At 52.9% G+C, this 13,279-nt stretch overlaps 5 protein-coding genes across 5 annotated transcripts; 2 read left to right on the forward strand and 3 right to left on the reverse strand.

Moving 5' to 3' along the window:
• Positions 1 to 562: 562 nt before the first annotated feature.
• On the reverse strand, positions 563 to 2,803 carry PtrM4_044280 (Herpes-BLLF1 multi-domain protein; the record flags this gene model as incomplete). The annotated part of the gene is made up of 2 exons (XM_066104518.1): positions 563 to 1,214; positions 1,290 to 2,803. The coding sequence occupies 2 exons, from the start codon at positions 2,801 to 2,803 to the stop codon at positions 563 to 565; spliced, it is 2,166 nt and encodes a 721-aa protein (XP_065959082.1).
• Positions 2,804 to 4,936: 2,133 nt separating this feature from the next.
• Positions 4,937 to 5,290, forward strand: PtrM4_044290 (ZnF-Rad18 domain containing protein; the record flags this gene model as incomplete). Its single annotated transcript, XM_001937269.2, has 1 exon — positions 4,937 to 5,290. The coding sequence occupies one exon, from the start codon at positions 4,937 to 4,939 to the stop codon at positions 5,288 to 5,290; it is 354 nt and encodes a 117-aa protein (XP_001937304.2).
• Positions 5,291 to 5,942: 652 nt separating this feature from the next.
• PtrM4_044300 (Atrophin-1 multi-domain protein) lies at positions 5,943 to 9,351 on the reverse strand (the record flags this gene model as incomplete). Its single annotated transcript, XM_066104519.1, has 4 exons — positions 5,943 to 5,947; positions 5,986 to 7,218; positions 7,268 to 8,726; positions 8,776 to 9,351. The coding sequence occupies 4 exons, from the start codon at positions 9,349 to 9,351 to the stop codon at positions 5,943 to 5,945; spliced, it is 3,273 nt and encodes a 1,090-aa protein (XP_065959083.1).
• A 1,653-nt stretch (positions 9,352 to 11,004) lies between these two features.
• On the forward strand, positions 11,005 to 11,664 carry PtrM4_044310 (MARVEL multi-domain protein; the record flags this gene model as incomplete). The annotated part of the gene is made up of 2 exons (XM_001937265.1): positions 11,005 to 11,435; positions 11,490 to 11,664. 2 exons carry the CDS (start codon positions 11,005 to 11,007, stop codon positions 11,662 to 11,664), a joined length of 606 nt encoding a protein of 201 aa, XP_001937300.1.
• A 694-nt stretch (positions 11,665 to 12,358) lies between these two features.
• On the reverse strand, positions 12,359 to 12,964 carry PtrM4_044320 (mitochondrial 37S ribosomal uS8m domain-containing protein; the record flags this gene model as incomplete). Its single annotated transcript, XM_001937264.2, has 1 exon — positions 12,359 to 12,964. One exon carries the CDS (start codon positions 12,962 to 12,964, stop codon positions 12,359 to 12,361), a length of 606 nt encoding a protein of 201 aa, XP_001937299.1.
• Between the last annotated feature and the right edge of the window lie 315 nt (positions 12,965 to 13,279).

The following is a 13,279-nucleotide window of genomic DNA, read 5'->3' on the forward strand; positions in this document are numbered from 1 at the left end:
CGGCACACAAACGAACCTCCTCAAAACCGCTCATCTAAACTTGATTTGTGGATGGAGAGAGTAGCAAGGCCGTTAACAAACAAACGCAAGATTCAGACATTACGGATCGATCCCCAATCAATCAATCAATCAGAGAGGATGAGTAAGAAGAAAGGAAAAACAAAGGAAATGGTCGTACGACGTCGAAATCGCATTCGACGTAATGGATCCGTAATGCGCCGTTTCGAGAGTTTAAAAAAAAAAGCCAAAACCAAAAAGCGAGTGGGTGTAAATGCTCAAGACAAAAACAGCAACCAAACCATTCAACCAAGTTTATATGGTAGATGTATGAAACGAAGATGATGATGCTAGGAGCGAAAGTGGTTTCGCTCGTTTTTAATGCGAAACGCCAAAGCGGGATGCAGCAGAAGATGTAAATGCAGCAGGAAATGCCCAATGTTGCAAACTGGGGTAGTTGTGAAAAAAAGTAGGTAAATGCATGCGTTCTGTCCCAGAAACGCATACACAAAAGAAGGGAAGAAGAGTGTTGTTTTTATGTCCGACATGGTCGGGTGGGTACGTGTTAGGAAGCTTCCAAAGCATCTATTGAGGCGTGGAGATGGCGGATGCGTTCTTCAAAGGGCGAGCCGAGGGGAGAGAGACTTTCGTGCTTCTTCACTTCGGATTCGCGTGGATTGGTGGCGTAGGAGACCCATGTGCCGGGGAGTGAGGGACGAAATTCTTTGACGGGGCTGGTGGTTTTGTTGCGAGGGGATGATGTACGAGAGTTGTCTGTGCTTTGGCCGACGGCATCGAGGCCTTCTAGGTCTACACCACTGTCGCGATCGATGACACGGTTGCTGTTGAGTCCGGGGAAGAAGGGCGATTCCAAGGCGTCTATAGCTTGGTGCATTGGACTCCAGGGACTCAGAAGGCCTTTCGATTCTTCCGCTTCAGCGATTTCGTTGTCGTCTTCGGATATGAGTACGCGGCCGCCTAGTTTGACGTCGCTAACATTGACTTTATACTCCAAAGCCTTTTGACCATCCTTGATAAGCTGCTCTGTCCACCCCAAGCATCGCCGAAGACTTTGATTCATCTTTTGACTATCATTCAGCATGTCCCGATGTTTCGAAAGGTCAAGCTGAAGGCGTTTCTCGTCTCGTGCACGATGTGCTTCATCACGCTCTTGCTGAGCGCCAGGACTCAAAGCACTATCGTCGAGGGACGATTCGCTGCTGTCTTCTTCATCTTCATCTTCCTCCCCCTCCTCTTCGTCTTCCTCGTCGTAGTCCTCATCTCCTTCAGACATGTCCGAGAGATTCCCCACGCTGGCTGAACCAATAGCAGACGTCTCGGTAAGAGAGTCCATGTGGTCCATAGCAAAGTGTCCAGCCCGACTCATCCGACGGAAGCGCCTGAGCTCGGCCTTTTGCTTCCGAATCTCTTTCTCAAGTGATCGGTTAATGGCAAGAAGCGACGAGTTACTGATTTCGAGATCAAGCACCTTTCGCTCCCGTCGTGCATTGGCTGCAAGCTCATTCATGATCTCAAGCGGAGTCTTGCCCTCACTGTTCCTCTTGGGGCTTTCCTGTATCGGTGATCCAAGGGGGGAAAATGCGGTATAGTACGGGGAAGGTGCCGAGGCCCTCTTTTCGGAAACGCTCTTCTCAGCATGGAGTGGGCTTGGTGCCATGGCGGTGGGCTCGTTGGTCGACGACTTCCTCAGGCTAGTCACCGAATCGATAGACGACAGACTGGAGCTTTTGACATGTCCTCGCTTGATGGTGGAGGCAACGCTCGATCTCCGTCCGTTCCGGTCACCAACATCCGACCCATTGTGGCCGCCAAAGATGGCCAAGGCAGAATTTCCCGAGCTTCCCCTGCTTATAGCCGGTCGAACCTGAGAGGCCCCTTTACGGTATGACAAGTGTGCAAAGTCTTTGGAGGGCGAAGGCGGTCGGAGTGACGCTTCATTCGAAGGGTCGGCAGCGGGAAGCAGCTCTGGGGATGTGGGAATGGGCGGTGGGGTGAGGATTGGTCTACGGCCCTTGGACTCGGGCACAGAGTCGGCATGGAAGAACTGGGGGCCTCCCGATTGGGGTCTGCTTATAGAATGGGACCTGCTCACAGCGGACAGTGGCGGAGAGGGCGCGCTTTGCTTGGAGGGAGTATCATCCTCCCTGCCATCGGCGTAGAAGAAGGTAGGCGCTTTCCTGACCGGAGCCTCTGCCTGTGGCGGTGCGGGTCGGTAGTCATGGGGGCGGGCGTCGTTGGCATGGAAGAAGCGAGGCGAAGTATCTTTCCTGGAGCCAACCTCTGACTGTGTCTGGTTGTATATGCCGGCTAACGGTGGTGCCCTCGGAGCCGAGGTAGTATGTGAGTTCTGCCCGACAGTGCTGCGCGGTCGTCCTGTGCCTGCGACGGCCTTGCCTATAGTGCCGTGTGCGCTATAACCGGTCCCTTGCTCCTTGTGGAAATCTATCGTCGAAGTCGGGCGCGAATTGTTGGGTGTTGCCGAAGGGGTGACACTTGGCGTGGATGTTGCGCTGTCTCCGCCGACGCGGGACTTGCGTGACGACGAGCGCGGCGTGATGTTGCTGCTCAGAAAGGCCTTTACCGGGGTGACATTGTCGTTGCTCGGCCTCGGTGTGGTGCCATTGCTGCTGCGTGCGGTGCGGGTGCTCGTGGAGCTAACAGTCGACGAAGCGGTGGGCGCAACAGCTAGTCGAGGGGTCAAGGGCGTCGTCTTTGCCGTTCGGTTACTAGCGAGCGTCGGCTTCAGTGGCCGTGGATTATTTCGGTCGGGTCGTTCGATGGGCATCCTCCAGTGTGTATGTTTTTATAGTGTGGGATATATGGGGCGGATGTAGAGGGAGAGCATGGCCTTCTGGGGAGGGCAGTGAGCGGTTGCTAGGTTAATGGACCGTGTTGATGGTTGCTTGTTGATGGCCGCTAGGTACGTGTCGGTCTTGCGTTGTTGTAATGCCCCACTCTACAATGGCAGCGGTGGAGGATTGTAAATGGTTGGCGACCGGTCCATGGTCGGGTCGAAGAGGCGCACGGCAAGAGAAGGGGTTCAGGCCGTTAGACCGTCTGGAATTGTGAGAGATGAAAGCCATCTCGTGGCCCTGAATGATCCTCAAGGGTTTAGATCGCCGCTAGTGCCCCGTTGGGCGTAGCCGTGAAAGCGCGCACGCGTGCGTCATACACTTTCATCACCGCCTCACACGCATTTACCTGCCTTAGCCGCCCATCAGACTTGCCCGCTCTGAGAGATGACTCCCCACTTGCCATGAGCGATGCTGCAGGGTCACTCCCTTCACCAGCATCACACGCAAGCCCTCGTGGCTCACACAAGCCCCAGCATGAACCTAGAAAGCTCGGCCTCGACGCGCCCGACTGGCCCTCTGCGCACGCCTCAACCATCATGACCCCCTCTGGACCTTCTCGCGACAACCCAGACCGCCCTCACACCGCCCGCACCGCCTCCAACGAACACAACTCTCTCAAATACCATCTTCTAGGCCCTTCGCTCACCAAAGCTGGACAGGATTCCGTCGACCAGACAAAGGTCTCTGAAATCATATACAACGCGTCCAAGGGCTCCAAATTCTTCAACAATGAGGAAGCCAAGGACAAAAACCTCACCGAGAAGATTAGCAAAATCCTGGCAAAGCGAAAACAGCTGGACAAATTGGACTTGACGTCCGACCTGCGTAGAGCCGACGACTACATTGCCGAACTTGAATTGAGTAGAGACCTCAGCCAGGTGGTAGTCCATCTCGACTGCGATGCGTTTTATGCCGCGGTCGAGGAGCTCGATCGTCCGGAACTGAAAGATGTTCCGTTTGCTGTGGGGAAAGGGGTCTTAACAACATGCAACTATCATGCAAGGAAGTTTGGCTGCCGTTCGGGCATGGCAGGGTTTGTGGCTATGAAACTTTGCCCACAGCTCATTTGTGTGCCCATGAACTTTCAAAAGTACATGGCCAAAGCAGAAGAGGTCCGCCAAGTACTGGCCCTCTACGACCCTGGCTTTGAAAGTGCCAGTTGCGATGAGGCCTACCTCAACCTCACAGAGTACTGCAAAGAGCATCATCTGACTCCGGAAGAGGCAGTCAGCCAGATGCGCGCAGATGTCTTTGAGAAGGCTAAAATCACTGTGTCCGCTGGTATTGCAGCCAACGCAAAGCTTGCAAAGGTTTGTTCGAACATCAACAAGCCCAATGGGCAGTTTCTCCTTCCCAGCGACAGACAGACAATCATGGAGTTTATGAGAACGCTTCCGACACGCAAGGTGAACGGCATCGGCCGTGTTTTCGAACGAGAGCTTGACGCCGTAGGGGTCAAAACATGTGGAGACATCTATGCCCACCGCGCGTGCCTAGCCAAGCTCTTCGGGCAAAAGGCATTCCAATTCCTGATGCAGTGCTACCTAGGCCTAGGCCGCACAGTCATCAAGCGCGCCGAAGACTACGAGCGCAAGAGCGTCGGCACTGAGACCACCTTCAAGGAACTGCAATCACCCGACGCTCTACGCGGTAAGCTTCGCTACATTGCCGAAGAACTAGAAGGCGACCTGAAGCGCACCGAATATAAAGGCCGAACCCTCTGCATCAAGATCAAACTCCACACGTACGAAGTGCACACTCGACAAACCACCCCTCCCTTTGCCGTCCACAAAGCAGACGACTTGTACAAGTACAGTCTCCCCATGCTAGAAAAACTCATGAAAGAGATTCCAAGTATGAAGTTACGACTAATGGGCTTACGCGTCACACACATTATCAGCACAAAGAAACCAGGCATCGACTTCTTCGGCCGCGCAGCAGCAAAACCATCCACAACCGCAACCGCAACCAAATCCACCACGCCAAAAGACGACGCAGCAGCCTGGGAAACCTGGCCAGAAGAAGAATTCGAAGAAGCAGCTCGCCAAGAACGCAACGACGAGATGAATGAGCTGGAGAAATTATCCCAGGAACAAGACCAGCAAGAAACGACGACTCCAGAACCCACGTGGGCCTGCCCTATCTGCAGTATCCCCCAACCACCAGACGACACGAGCTTCAACGCGCACATCGATTACTGTCTGTCAAAACAGACGATCAAGGAAGTTGTAAAGTCTACTACTGCGCCGCTGCCACTACTGGACAGGCAGAACAGCGCCGCAAAGACTGGGCTGAAAAAGGGAGGCGGTGGTGGTGGTGGTAACAAGCGCGCGAGAACAAAAGGTGAAACGCAGTCCGGGTCTGAAGAGCAAGCGAGAGAGAAGCGGCGGGCGTTTTTCTCACTGGGTAATGGGTGAAAACGTTTCGGGGACTCAGGGTAGTATTTAAACGTAGGTAAACGATGATAACGTGCAAGCATTGCCATATATATCAAACCGTCGGTAGATAAATACATACATTGATTAGAAGATTACATTTACATTGCATTGCGTTGCATTGCTCACACAGCCACATTACTTAATTTCAGGTGTTACAAGATAATTAGGAGATGGTGACAGTCAATGTCAGTGTCGACGATAATAACAACAATAAGAACGGCATCAACAACAATAAGTCAATAAAGTCAGATGCAAAAGGGGATATCCAACGAGTGAAAGACAGAGGGAAAACAGATGAATAAAAGCGATCGACATGAAGCAGAGAAAACAAACTCTGTGGTCTAGTCCCTGTTTGACCTTTCTTTTTCTCTTGGTGGGACAATTTGCCAGCACACACACACTACCACGTGCACACACACCAAAGCCACGTCTTCAACCACCCCGCACCAAAAAGAAAAGAAGGCGAAGACGAAAATGAAAAAAAGAAAGAAAAAAAGGCCATCACGGGGTAAACCAACAAACCAACACTCCACCCCACCCCTAGCCTACCATACTTCAAAGAAACCCCCTCTCCGGCTGAACCCTCTTCCTCGAAATATCAACCATAGCCACCGACCCGGACCCCAAAATCCTAGCCTCCCTATTCCCACCCACACCACCACAGGGGCTGGTACTGGCACTGCCGCTGCCCTCGCTAAAGCCAGGGGGAGCAGGCCATGATATGTCTCTCTCCGCCTGGGAGAACGAGTACGCGGCCAGGTCCATGTTCATGGTCGGGGGGTGCGAGCGCAAAGGGTTGAGGCCCAAGTGCGGGGGCAGGTAAGAATTGGAATGGCCCTGACGGGCGATGAAATCGAGTGGTGATACATTGTTCAAGCATGGCATGCTTTTCTGCTGGCGGGGTAGCGAGTCTGTTCGGGGACTGTATGTTTCTGGGTGGGCAGTGTAGGAAGTGTCTGCGCCCGAGTCGTGCTTGGTGTTGCCGTCTCGCGATTGGGAACGATGAACCTCAACTTTGAGCTGGGGTTTCTCTTGTTCGACCTCTTCTGGGATGCCTTCTGGGATACCCTTTTCGCTTTCGCGGCGACGCTCGTAGGCTTGGCGTATGTGCTCACCAGCAGCGTGGGAGAGGGAGAGACTTTCAATTTTGTCGCTTATGCGGCGTAGATCGTCTTGGATCATTGTTACGCCTCGGCTTATTGGCCGTGGTGGCGATGCCGGACGAACTTGCTGGGTTTGCGGGCGACTAGGTGGTGGTGACGCCGACGGTGGAAGGACTTCCAGCGTTTGTGGGCGGCTCGATGGCGGCGAAGCTGAGGATCGGAAGATTTTTTGAGTTTGTGGTCGACTTGATAGCGGTGAAGCCGACGGTGGAAGAACTTCCAGAGTTTGCGGACGACTCGGTGCTGGTGATGACACCGGTGGAAGAATCTGCTGAGTCTGTGGTCGGCTTGATGGCGGTGATGATGCCGGCGGAAGAGCTTGTTCAGTTTGGGGGCGGCTTGGTACGGGTTGCTCTGCTATTGAAGTATTTCCTGACGCGTTGCTCGAGTTTAGGTAATGGTCCACAAGGTCATGGGTGGTTGAGCCCTCAAGCTCTACAGGTGCGTTTTTTCCAGACATGTGGTCCCAGGTGCGTTGCCAGCACCACGACTGTTGCTGCGTGGCCTCCAGGTACTCCGCCTGGTTATTAATGACCCATTCGGGCACGCGTTTAAGATCGGTGTTTAGGAAGTACCAGACATCTTCTGTATGCTGAAGGTCTCGTACGTCGACTGACAGAGTCGAAAGAAGCTGTAAGATGCCATATAAAAGCACCCAACGCCCAAGACGTGCTTCGCGTGGCGAAACGTGTTTCACGTCCGTAGTGAGTTCAAATTGCTCAAACTCATCGATAAGTGTCGATCCTGCCGCGTTTGTCAGTAGAGACTATAAAAGGCCTCAATGCCAACTTACCGTTGAAGCCGACGCCAAGCCTTTCGATGTTTGTTGCCTCAGTAAAGATGAGTGAAAGCTGCAATTGCGCTTTTGCATCCTTGGTGGTCTCAGGGGTAGATGTCTTGGTTTTGTCTTTCTTCAAAGACGAGAAAAAGCCCTTCTTCTCCTTGTCTTTGCCTTCTTTTGGTACCTCTTTGGGCAGCAAAGGGTAAGGATGCGGAATGTGGGCATATCCGTTCTTGTTGTCGTATGCCACTAGCATCTCTGTCATGCCAAGTTCCGGAAGATCCGCTTTGAAAGCACTGTTCTGCCGATGCGTCATCTCCCACTTCCTAGAGGAGCGCTCCTCACGTGGATACCAAACTACGTCCCGGTCAACAAGGTAATCGTACAATGACCCGAAGTCTTCCTGCAACGCCCTAGCAACCTTGCGATTAAGCCAGGCCCTGTCTGGAGTCGGTGGCCAGCAGCCATAATTGCGAGTATAGTAGCTGACGAGAAATTGACGGAAAGCTTGGTAGCTCTGGTAGACTGTACTGTTGGTAGACTTTGTAGCGTCTCCATACAGATCATCGAAGTTGAAGCTGGTCAACTTGTCTTCTGCTTCCATGACGCGCAATTGCAGCGTCTTCGCAGCAAGCCCCAGGCTTCGTCTCGTGACTACAGATAAGCGCTTAAAGTCCGGGTGTTCCTCAAGTTCGTGATTCATGATACCCGAAAGATGCACGAAGCTTTCGAGGTAGCCTTGTCGCCATCTGACAGCATCCTGCTCAGCCCATGCAAGAAGCGCCATGGCGTGTTTGGGGCTGTTGCGTACGTCATTAAACCCATGATCAGTAAGGTATTTTGTGATCATATGCACACTGCGTTCCCGAGCTGACAATCCGGATTGTGCATCCGACTCAAGATCGTACATGATCTGTATCTCAGGTTGCAGGGTATTCAGCATTTCAAAAATGTCCGCGCCCACGATAGGTTTGCCATGCAGCAATGCCAGGAAGTTGCGTATGGCAACATGGTGTAGCCTTTGTCCTTGTGGTGTATGTATCCTACTAGGCGCTGTGAACCAGATCTCGTGGGTCGGATTGCGCTGATGGGTCCCGAGAAATGGAGGGGGCGAATTGGAGCGTTCCATGGTGGAGTATCCAGATAGATGTTGGGCACTCGAAGCTGTTCTTGATTCTGCTCTGGCGGACGTTCCATCTGGAGGTGTTTGACCATACAGTCTTCGTTGCGTATGTTGTTGGGAGAGGGTTCGCGAGAAATTCTGGGGCGGTGGGCTTGTATCTTCTGAGAGGTTCCAGTCATCAACGTCGTTATCATCTATCTGGCCATACTGCAAAGCGTTGAGCAACCAAGTGGACCCGGAGTTTTGGAGCACGTCCAGTTCTGCCCTGAGTGAGGGTATCGGGATATCATCATCGGCTTGCTCCTCCTTGAAGTATATGAGAACGCTACCATGCTGCATGTCTTCGTCCTAAGAGAAGTATTAGATGGATTGATGTCTCGAAAGAACAAAGACTTACCACGTCGAATCCGCCGTACGGAAGTAATCCGTCTTTGCCGCCTTTCCACACCATGAAATTCGCCCATGATTTGTGATATGTTGGCATGGGAGGATGGGAAGCGACAGAGTCGGATCGGAAAGCAGGGGGAGCATAAACTGGAATGGCTTTGGTCGGTACTCCTGCCCCTCTACCACGGGGAGCTTTTGTTTCTTTGCCTTTAGCCTGGTACTTTGCCTTGTCCTTGCTCTTGGAAGAGTGATCCGACGTTATGGAAGCAGCATCAGCAGTCCTTGGTGGGCGAGAGCGACTTTGGACCGAGGCATTAGAGTATGGTGCTCGACTACTACTACCACCGTTCGAAGAACCACTGTGCGATGTCGTACGACTAAGGGTACTGGATTCGGTGAAGGTGCGGGACATGCCAGTCCGTGAGTTGTGCATACTGGGCGCGTGCGTCATGGCGGTAGACGGACGCCATCCAGCCTCATGTTCGTAGATGGAGGCCGGACCCTTTCCTTTGGATACAGCATGTTTCTCTTTCTTCTCGACCTCTTTCTGCTGGACCTTGCGACTGCGGGCGCCGCGTGCAGACATTGTTTGAACAGGACGACGACAGGACCATCAATTCAATTCGTGGCCAAGGTGGTGGGGAATTGGTGCAATTTTGGTTCTTATTGTTCAAGGATAGCCATAAAAGGCAGGGAACACGTCGGGGCGACTCGAGAGGGTGGTCGTATTCTAATTAAAAGCGATGACAATGCAGGGCGCGGCTGGAAAAGCGTGCGACTGCGACGTGGAAAGGGAGCATTGAAGAACCTCACGGGTCAGACAGGAAGGACGGCAGGTGTGAGAGGGAAACCTTATTAAGGATGCGCGCCCAGGTTGCTCGAATTGAAGTCGTATAGACAGAATGTACCGTATGCTCTGGAAAACCCGTGTCCCTCATTTGGTCTCACAGGATGTGGAGCACAGGGCAATTTCCAAATCGGGCTGGCGGCTGATAAGAAAGTGTAGCCGGTGCGAGTTTGCGCGCGAAGCGAGCAGCCACCAAAGGCGTTCGCAGAAGAAGTGCAACAAGGAGCGTACAGATGGCAATGGTTCTACCAGTTGTGTGCCTGGTTCTGAGGCTAAAAGGGGGCCGAATTGCGTACGTGAGAGGGTGATAGACAGTCCGGCTGATTATTGACTTCTTTTTCTGGGCGTCAGCAATCCACTTGCTTATCGCCCATCGCCCAGGAGGATGCTGGACAACAGTCCTTGTAGGCAAAAATGAGAGAGAAAGTGGTAAATCACAGCCTATATGGACGAAGCTGATAAGTGCTGGTGTCCAAGAGTTATACTACCATCTCAGTGGTTAAGCCCAGACTGCCATGCCATGTTCCCCATCTTGGTCCGGCTCCAGAGAAAGCTTGGGCCCAGGGGGGCGGATGATGAACGAGACGATCGTTCGGAACGAGACGATTCAGGCCGCAACGGCCGCTTTTGTTCGGCGTACCTCCTAGTACGAAGTGAGGGCAACGCGTCGACCAACGATCTCGCCATATCGGATTCGTATGTATGTACCGGTACGATTCAGGAGCGGGACCAACAGAACGACAGACAACAAACGACACCTGTCCATCAAACCGTGGCGTTTGCGTTGTTATTGCACGCCATGCACGCCGCGCCACCAACGCGGACCAAAGCAAAACACTCAAGGGCTGACGCACCAAATAAGTAGGTAGGCACTGAAGCAGTTGGGCTTCCCGTGCTCCATTGCTCAAGCGGAAACAGTGGTGGATAAGGCAAGGCCTGCAGTGGACATGAAATTTTCAAGCTTGTTGTGCTTGTGTATGAAAGGTGACGGCGTCATGTTTTGGTTCGCTGGAAATGAGGAAGGCACGATCCAGCCACACAACACCAGCCTCCCCCGCCTCAGGTATAACCCACATGCCCACTTTTAAAGTAGACTAGCCCGCCATACGTCACTCTATAACACTACGAGCATCCTTTGGCCAGCGTCCTTGCCGACAAGCCGCTGCAAAACAAGATCAATCCTGGTTTGCCTCATAGCTGCCTGATATTAAAAGCGACCTGTCCTACCTTTTCCTGTGCGACAGTGTCTTGCATCTCTTGTCGCTTTGCACCTGTTTGGCGCTTCCCTCCTCCAGCCAGCACTAGGCGCCCAAAAGTGCTTCACCTGACGGCTCTATCAAAAGCAAACACCATCCGCACACAAGCACTTTCCATCATCAAGCCACCGTCAACATGTCGTTTTCCGGCCTATCCTTCATCTTTTGGCGCGTCTTCCAAATCATCACCCTCATACCCACGCTAGGCATGTTAGCTTGGTTTGTCGACTGGTACAACAGCCGCAACCTACTCACACCAGTTTCAATTCTGGTCCTCTTCATCGTATCCGTACTCGGCGCAGTATGGGCATTGGGAACCCTCTTCCTCTACACACGCGCAAAGCACTCGGCCAAGTTTGTTGCCTTTGTCGATCTACTGTTCATGGGAGCCTTCATTGGAGCCGTTTATGCACTCCGTGGCATTGCCGACGCCGACTGCTCTGGTTGGCAGAGAAATGGCTCCTACAGCTCTGATCTCGGATTGTTCACCATCTCTGGATCCTCGTATGGGTTTGACATTGACCGCCAATGCGCCATGCTAAAGGCGTCATGGGCTTTCGGTATCATGTGAGTAGCTTCCACAGAGTGAAAAAAGAAAAATAGACACTGACTCGTTATTAGGAACATCATCTTCTTTTTCATCACTGCTATCTTGGCTCTACTTGTCCATCATCACTACCGCTCTGATCGCGTTGTCGTCAAGCGCGAAGTCCACCGATCTCGCCATGGCCACCGCTCTCGCAGCCCTCGCTACTCGCACAGGAGCCAAAGCCGGAGCCGTCGCAGCTACGTCTAAAAAGAAACGCTCAATGACATGAGCAATGTAAATGGGATCAGGAAATTATGAGGATTAGGTTGGAGTTTGGGGCGCGACATGCAATAGCAGAGTCCGCGACGGTCGAGATGAGATTACGATTTTTCTTTTGATTTCGCGGATACCTATGAGCACTAGAATGCTTGAGCTAGATGCGATAACGTCTCGACATGAGCATGAGGATATGCCAGTTTCTAGGGTTTACTTGCCCTTTCTCAGTAGATAATTAACTCATTTCAAATCACCATCACAACCAAGCCGTGTCTTCCAGTAGTACGCCCATGACACGTCAACAGGCAGATTGTACTAACCACATTGTGTTGCTGCCCGACTTGGAATGATGTTGAAGGCTCAAACAGGCTGACCCTGCGAAGTCGTTGGTGATGCCGGGATACCCGTTGTTCACGTTATCATACTGTGCGCCGAGCACGCTACTTGACTCACGTATCTGACTACACAATTGCCAGCGGCTAAGGTCGCATTGGGTCCGGCGATGATGTGTATGTGAGTTTGATATTGCTACAAAATGCGAGGCGCATAACTCCCATGAGAGGTTCCGTATAAGCAATTCCACCCCGCCATGGTACTGATACAGTGGTGTCTTTACAATAACATGGCAATGCAACGCTGCAGCCATCTCCATTCCATCAAGTCGACACTGTCTCATCGTGTTGCACTACCACACCCTGAAAAGTGCCATGCCGCCCAATTGCCGCTCCACGCACTCTCGTGCCTCTATCACCCCCCGATCCGTCGTGAGGAACATGCACTCTCCAGGGTGCGTCAATCCCTTCACGTAGCTCGCTTCGCGCGACCTCGTAATCTTGGCCAAGTCCATGCTCGTCAGCCATATCCGCCGTGTGGGCTTGGAAATTAGCTTCATGTTCTTCAGCACCGGCTCGTTCTGCCAGTACTTCAGTCCCAACCATAACCGCCTCCGCGCCGGGTTCTCTGGAACGTGTATGTCGTGCACCTGTTCCTGGCCTAGTGGCGCCTTTACTTTCTTGCCCTCCGGCACGTCAATGGGGTAGGCCAGCCATGGCTCTTCTTGCAGCTTCCGCGCCATTATGTCTAATTGTTCGGGGTCTTGTTGTGCTTGTAGGAGGAAGGGCTTTGGTGGGGTTGGGCCGCCGAGTGTTACAGAGGAGAGAAAGCCTTCGCGCTGTAGACCGAGGGCAACCTTGACGTGCATCTTGGAGACGGGTATTGACGTCAGGCCGAGCCGGGCTTTTGAGGCGTTTTGCATGTGCGAGCAGACATGTGCGAGGTTGACGAGCGACATGTTGGCGGCGTCTGGAGGATTTTGCCCTCGATGGGCTGCGGCGTTTGGTGGGCGCGATGGCGGGGCTCCAACTTCGATATGACGGCCTCTCCGGTCAGCGACAATGTCGACAAGAATCAATTCAGCTGGTGCGAAGTTCAATTGCGCGCCGTGTCGTCGGTGGATGCTCAATGCAGCAAATTTCTGGTTGGCTCGGAGGTCCGCAAGTCACGAGTGGATCGTCGTGCCATTCGGTAGAGCTTGGGCCGGCGCCTATCAAACTCCCGCTAGCCAGGCGGGCGCTTCGAGGACGACACAAATAGAAGACAGCGCAGC

The sequence above is a fragment of the Pyrenophora tritici-repentis genome, chromosome 10, assembly GCF_003171515.1.
Source record: "Pyrenophora tritici-repentis strain M4 chromosome 10, whole genome shotgun sequence".
NCBI classification, from domain to species: domain Eukaryota; kingdom Fungi; phylum Ascomycota; class Dothideomycetes; order Pleosporales; family Pleosporaceae; genus Pyrenophora; species Pyrenophora tritici-repentis.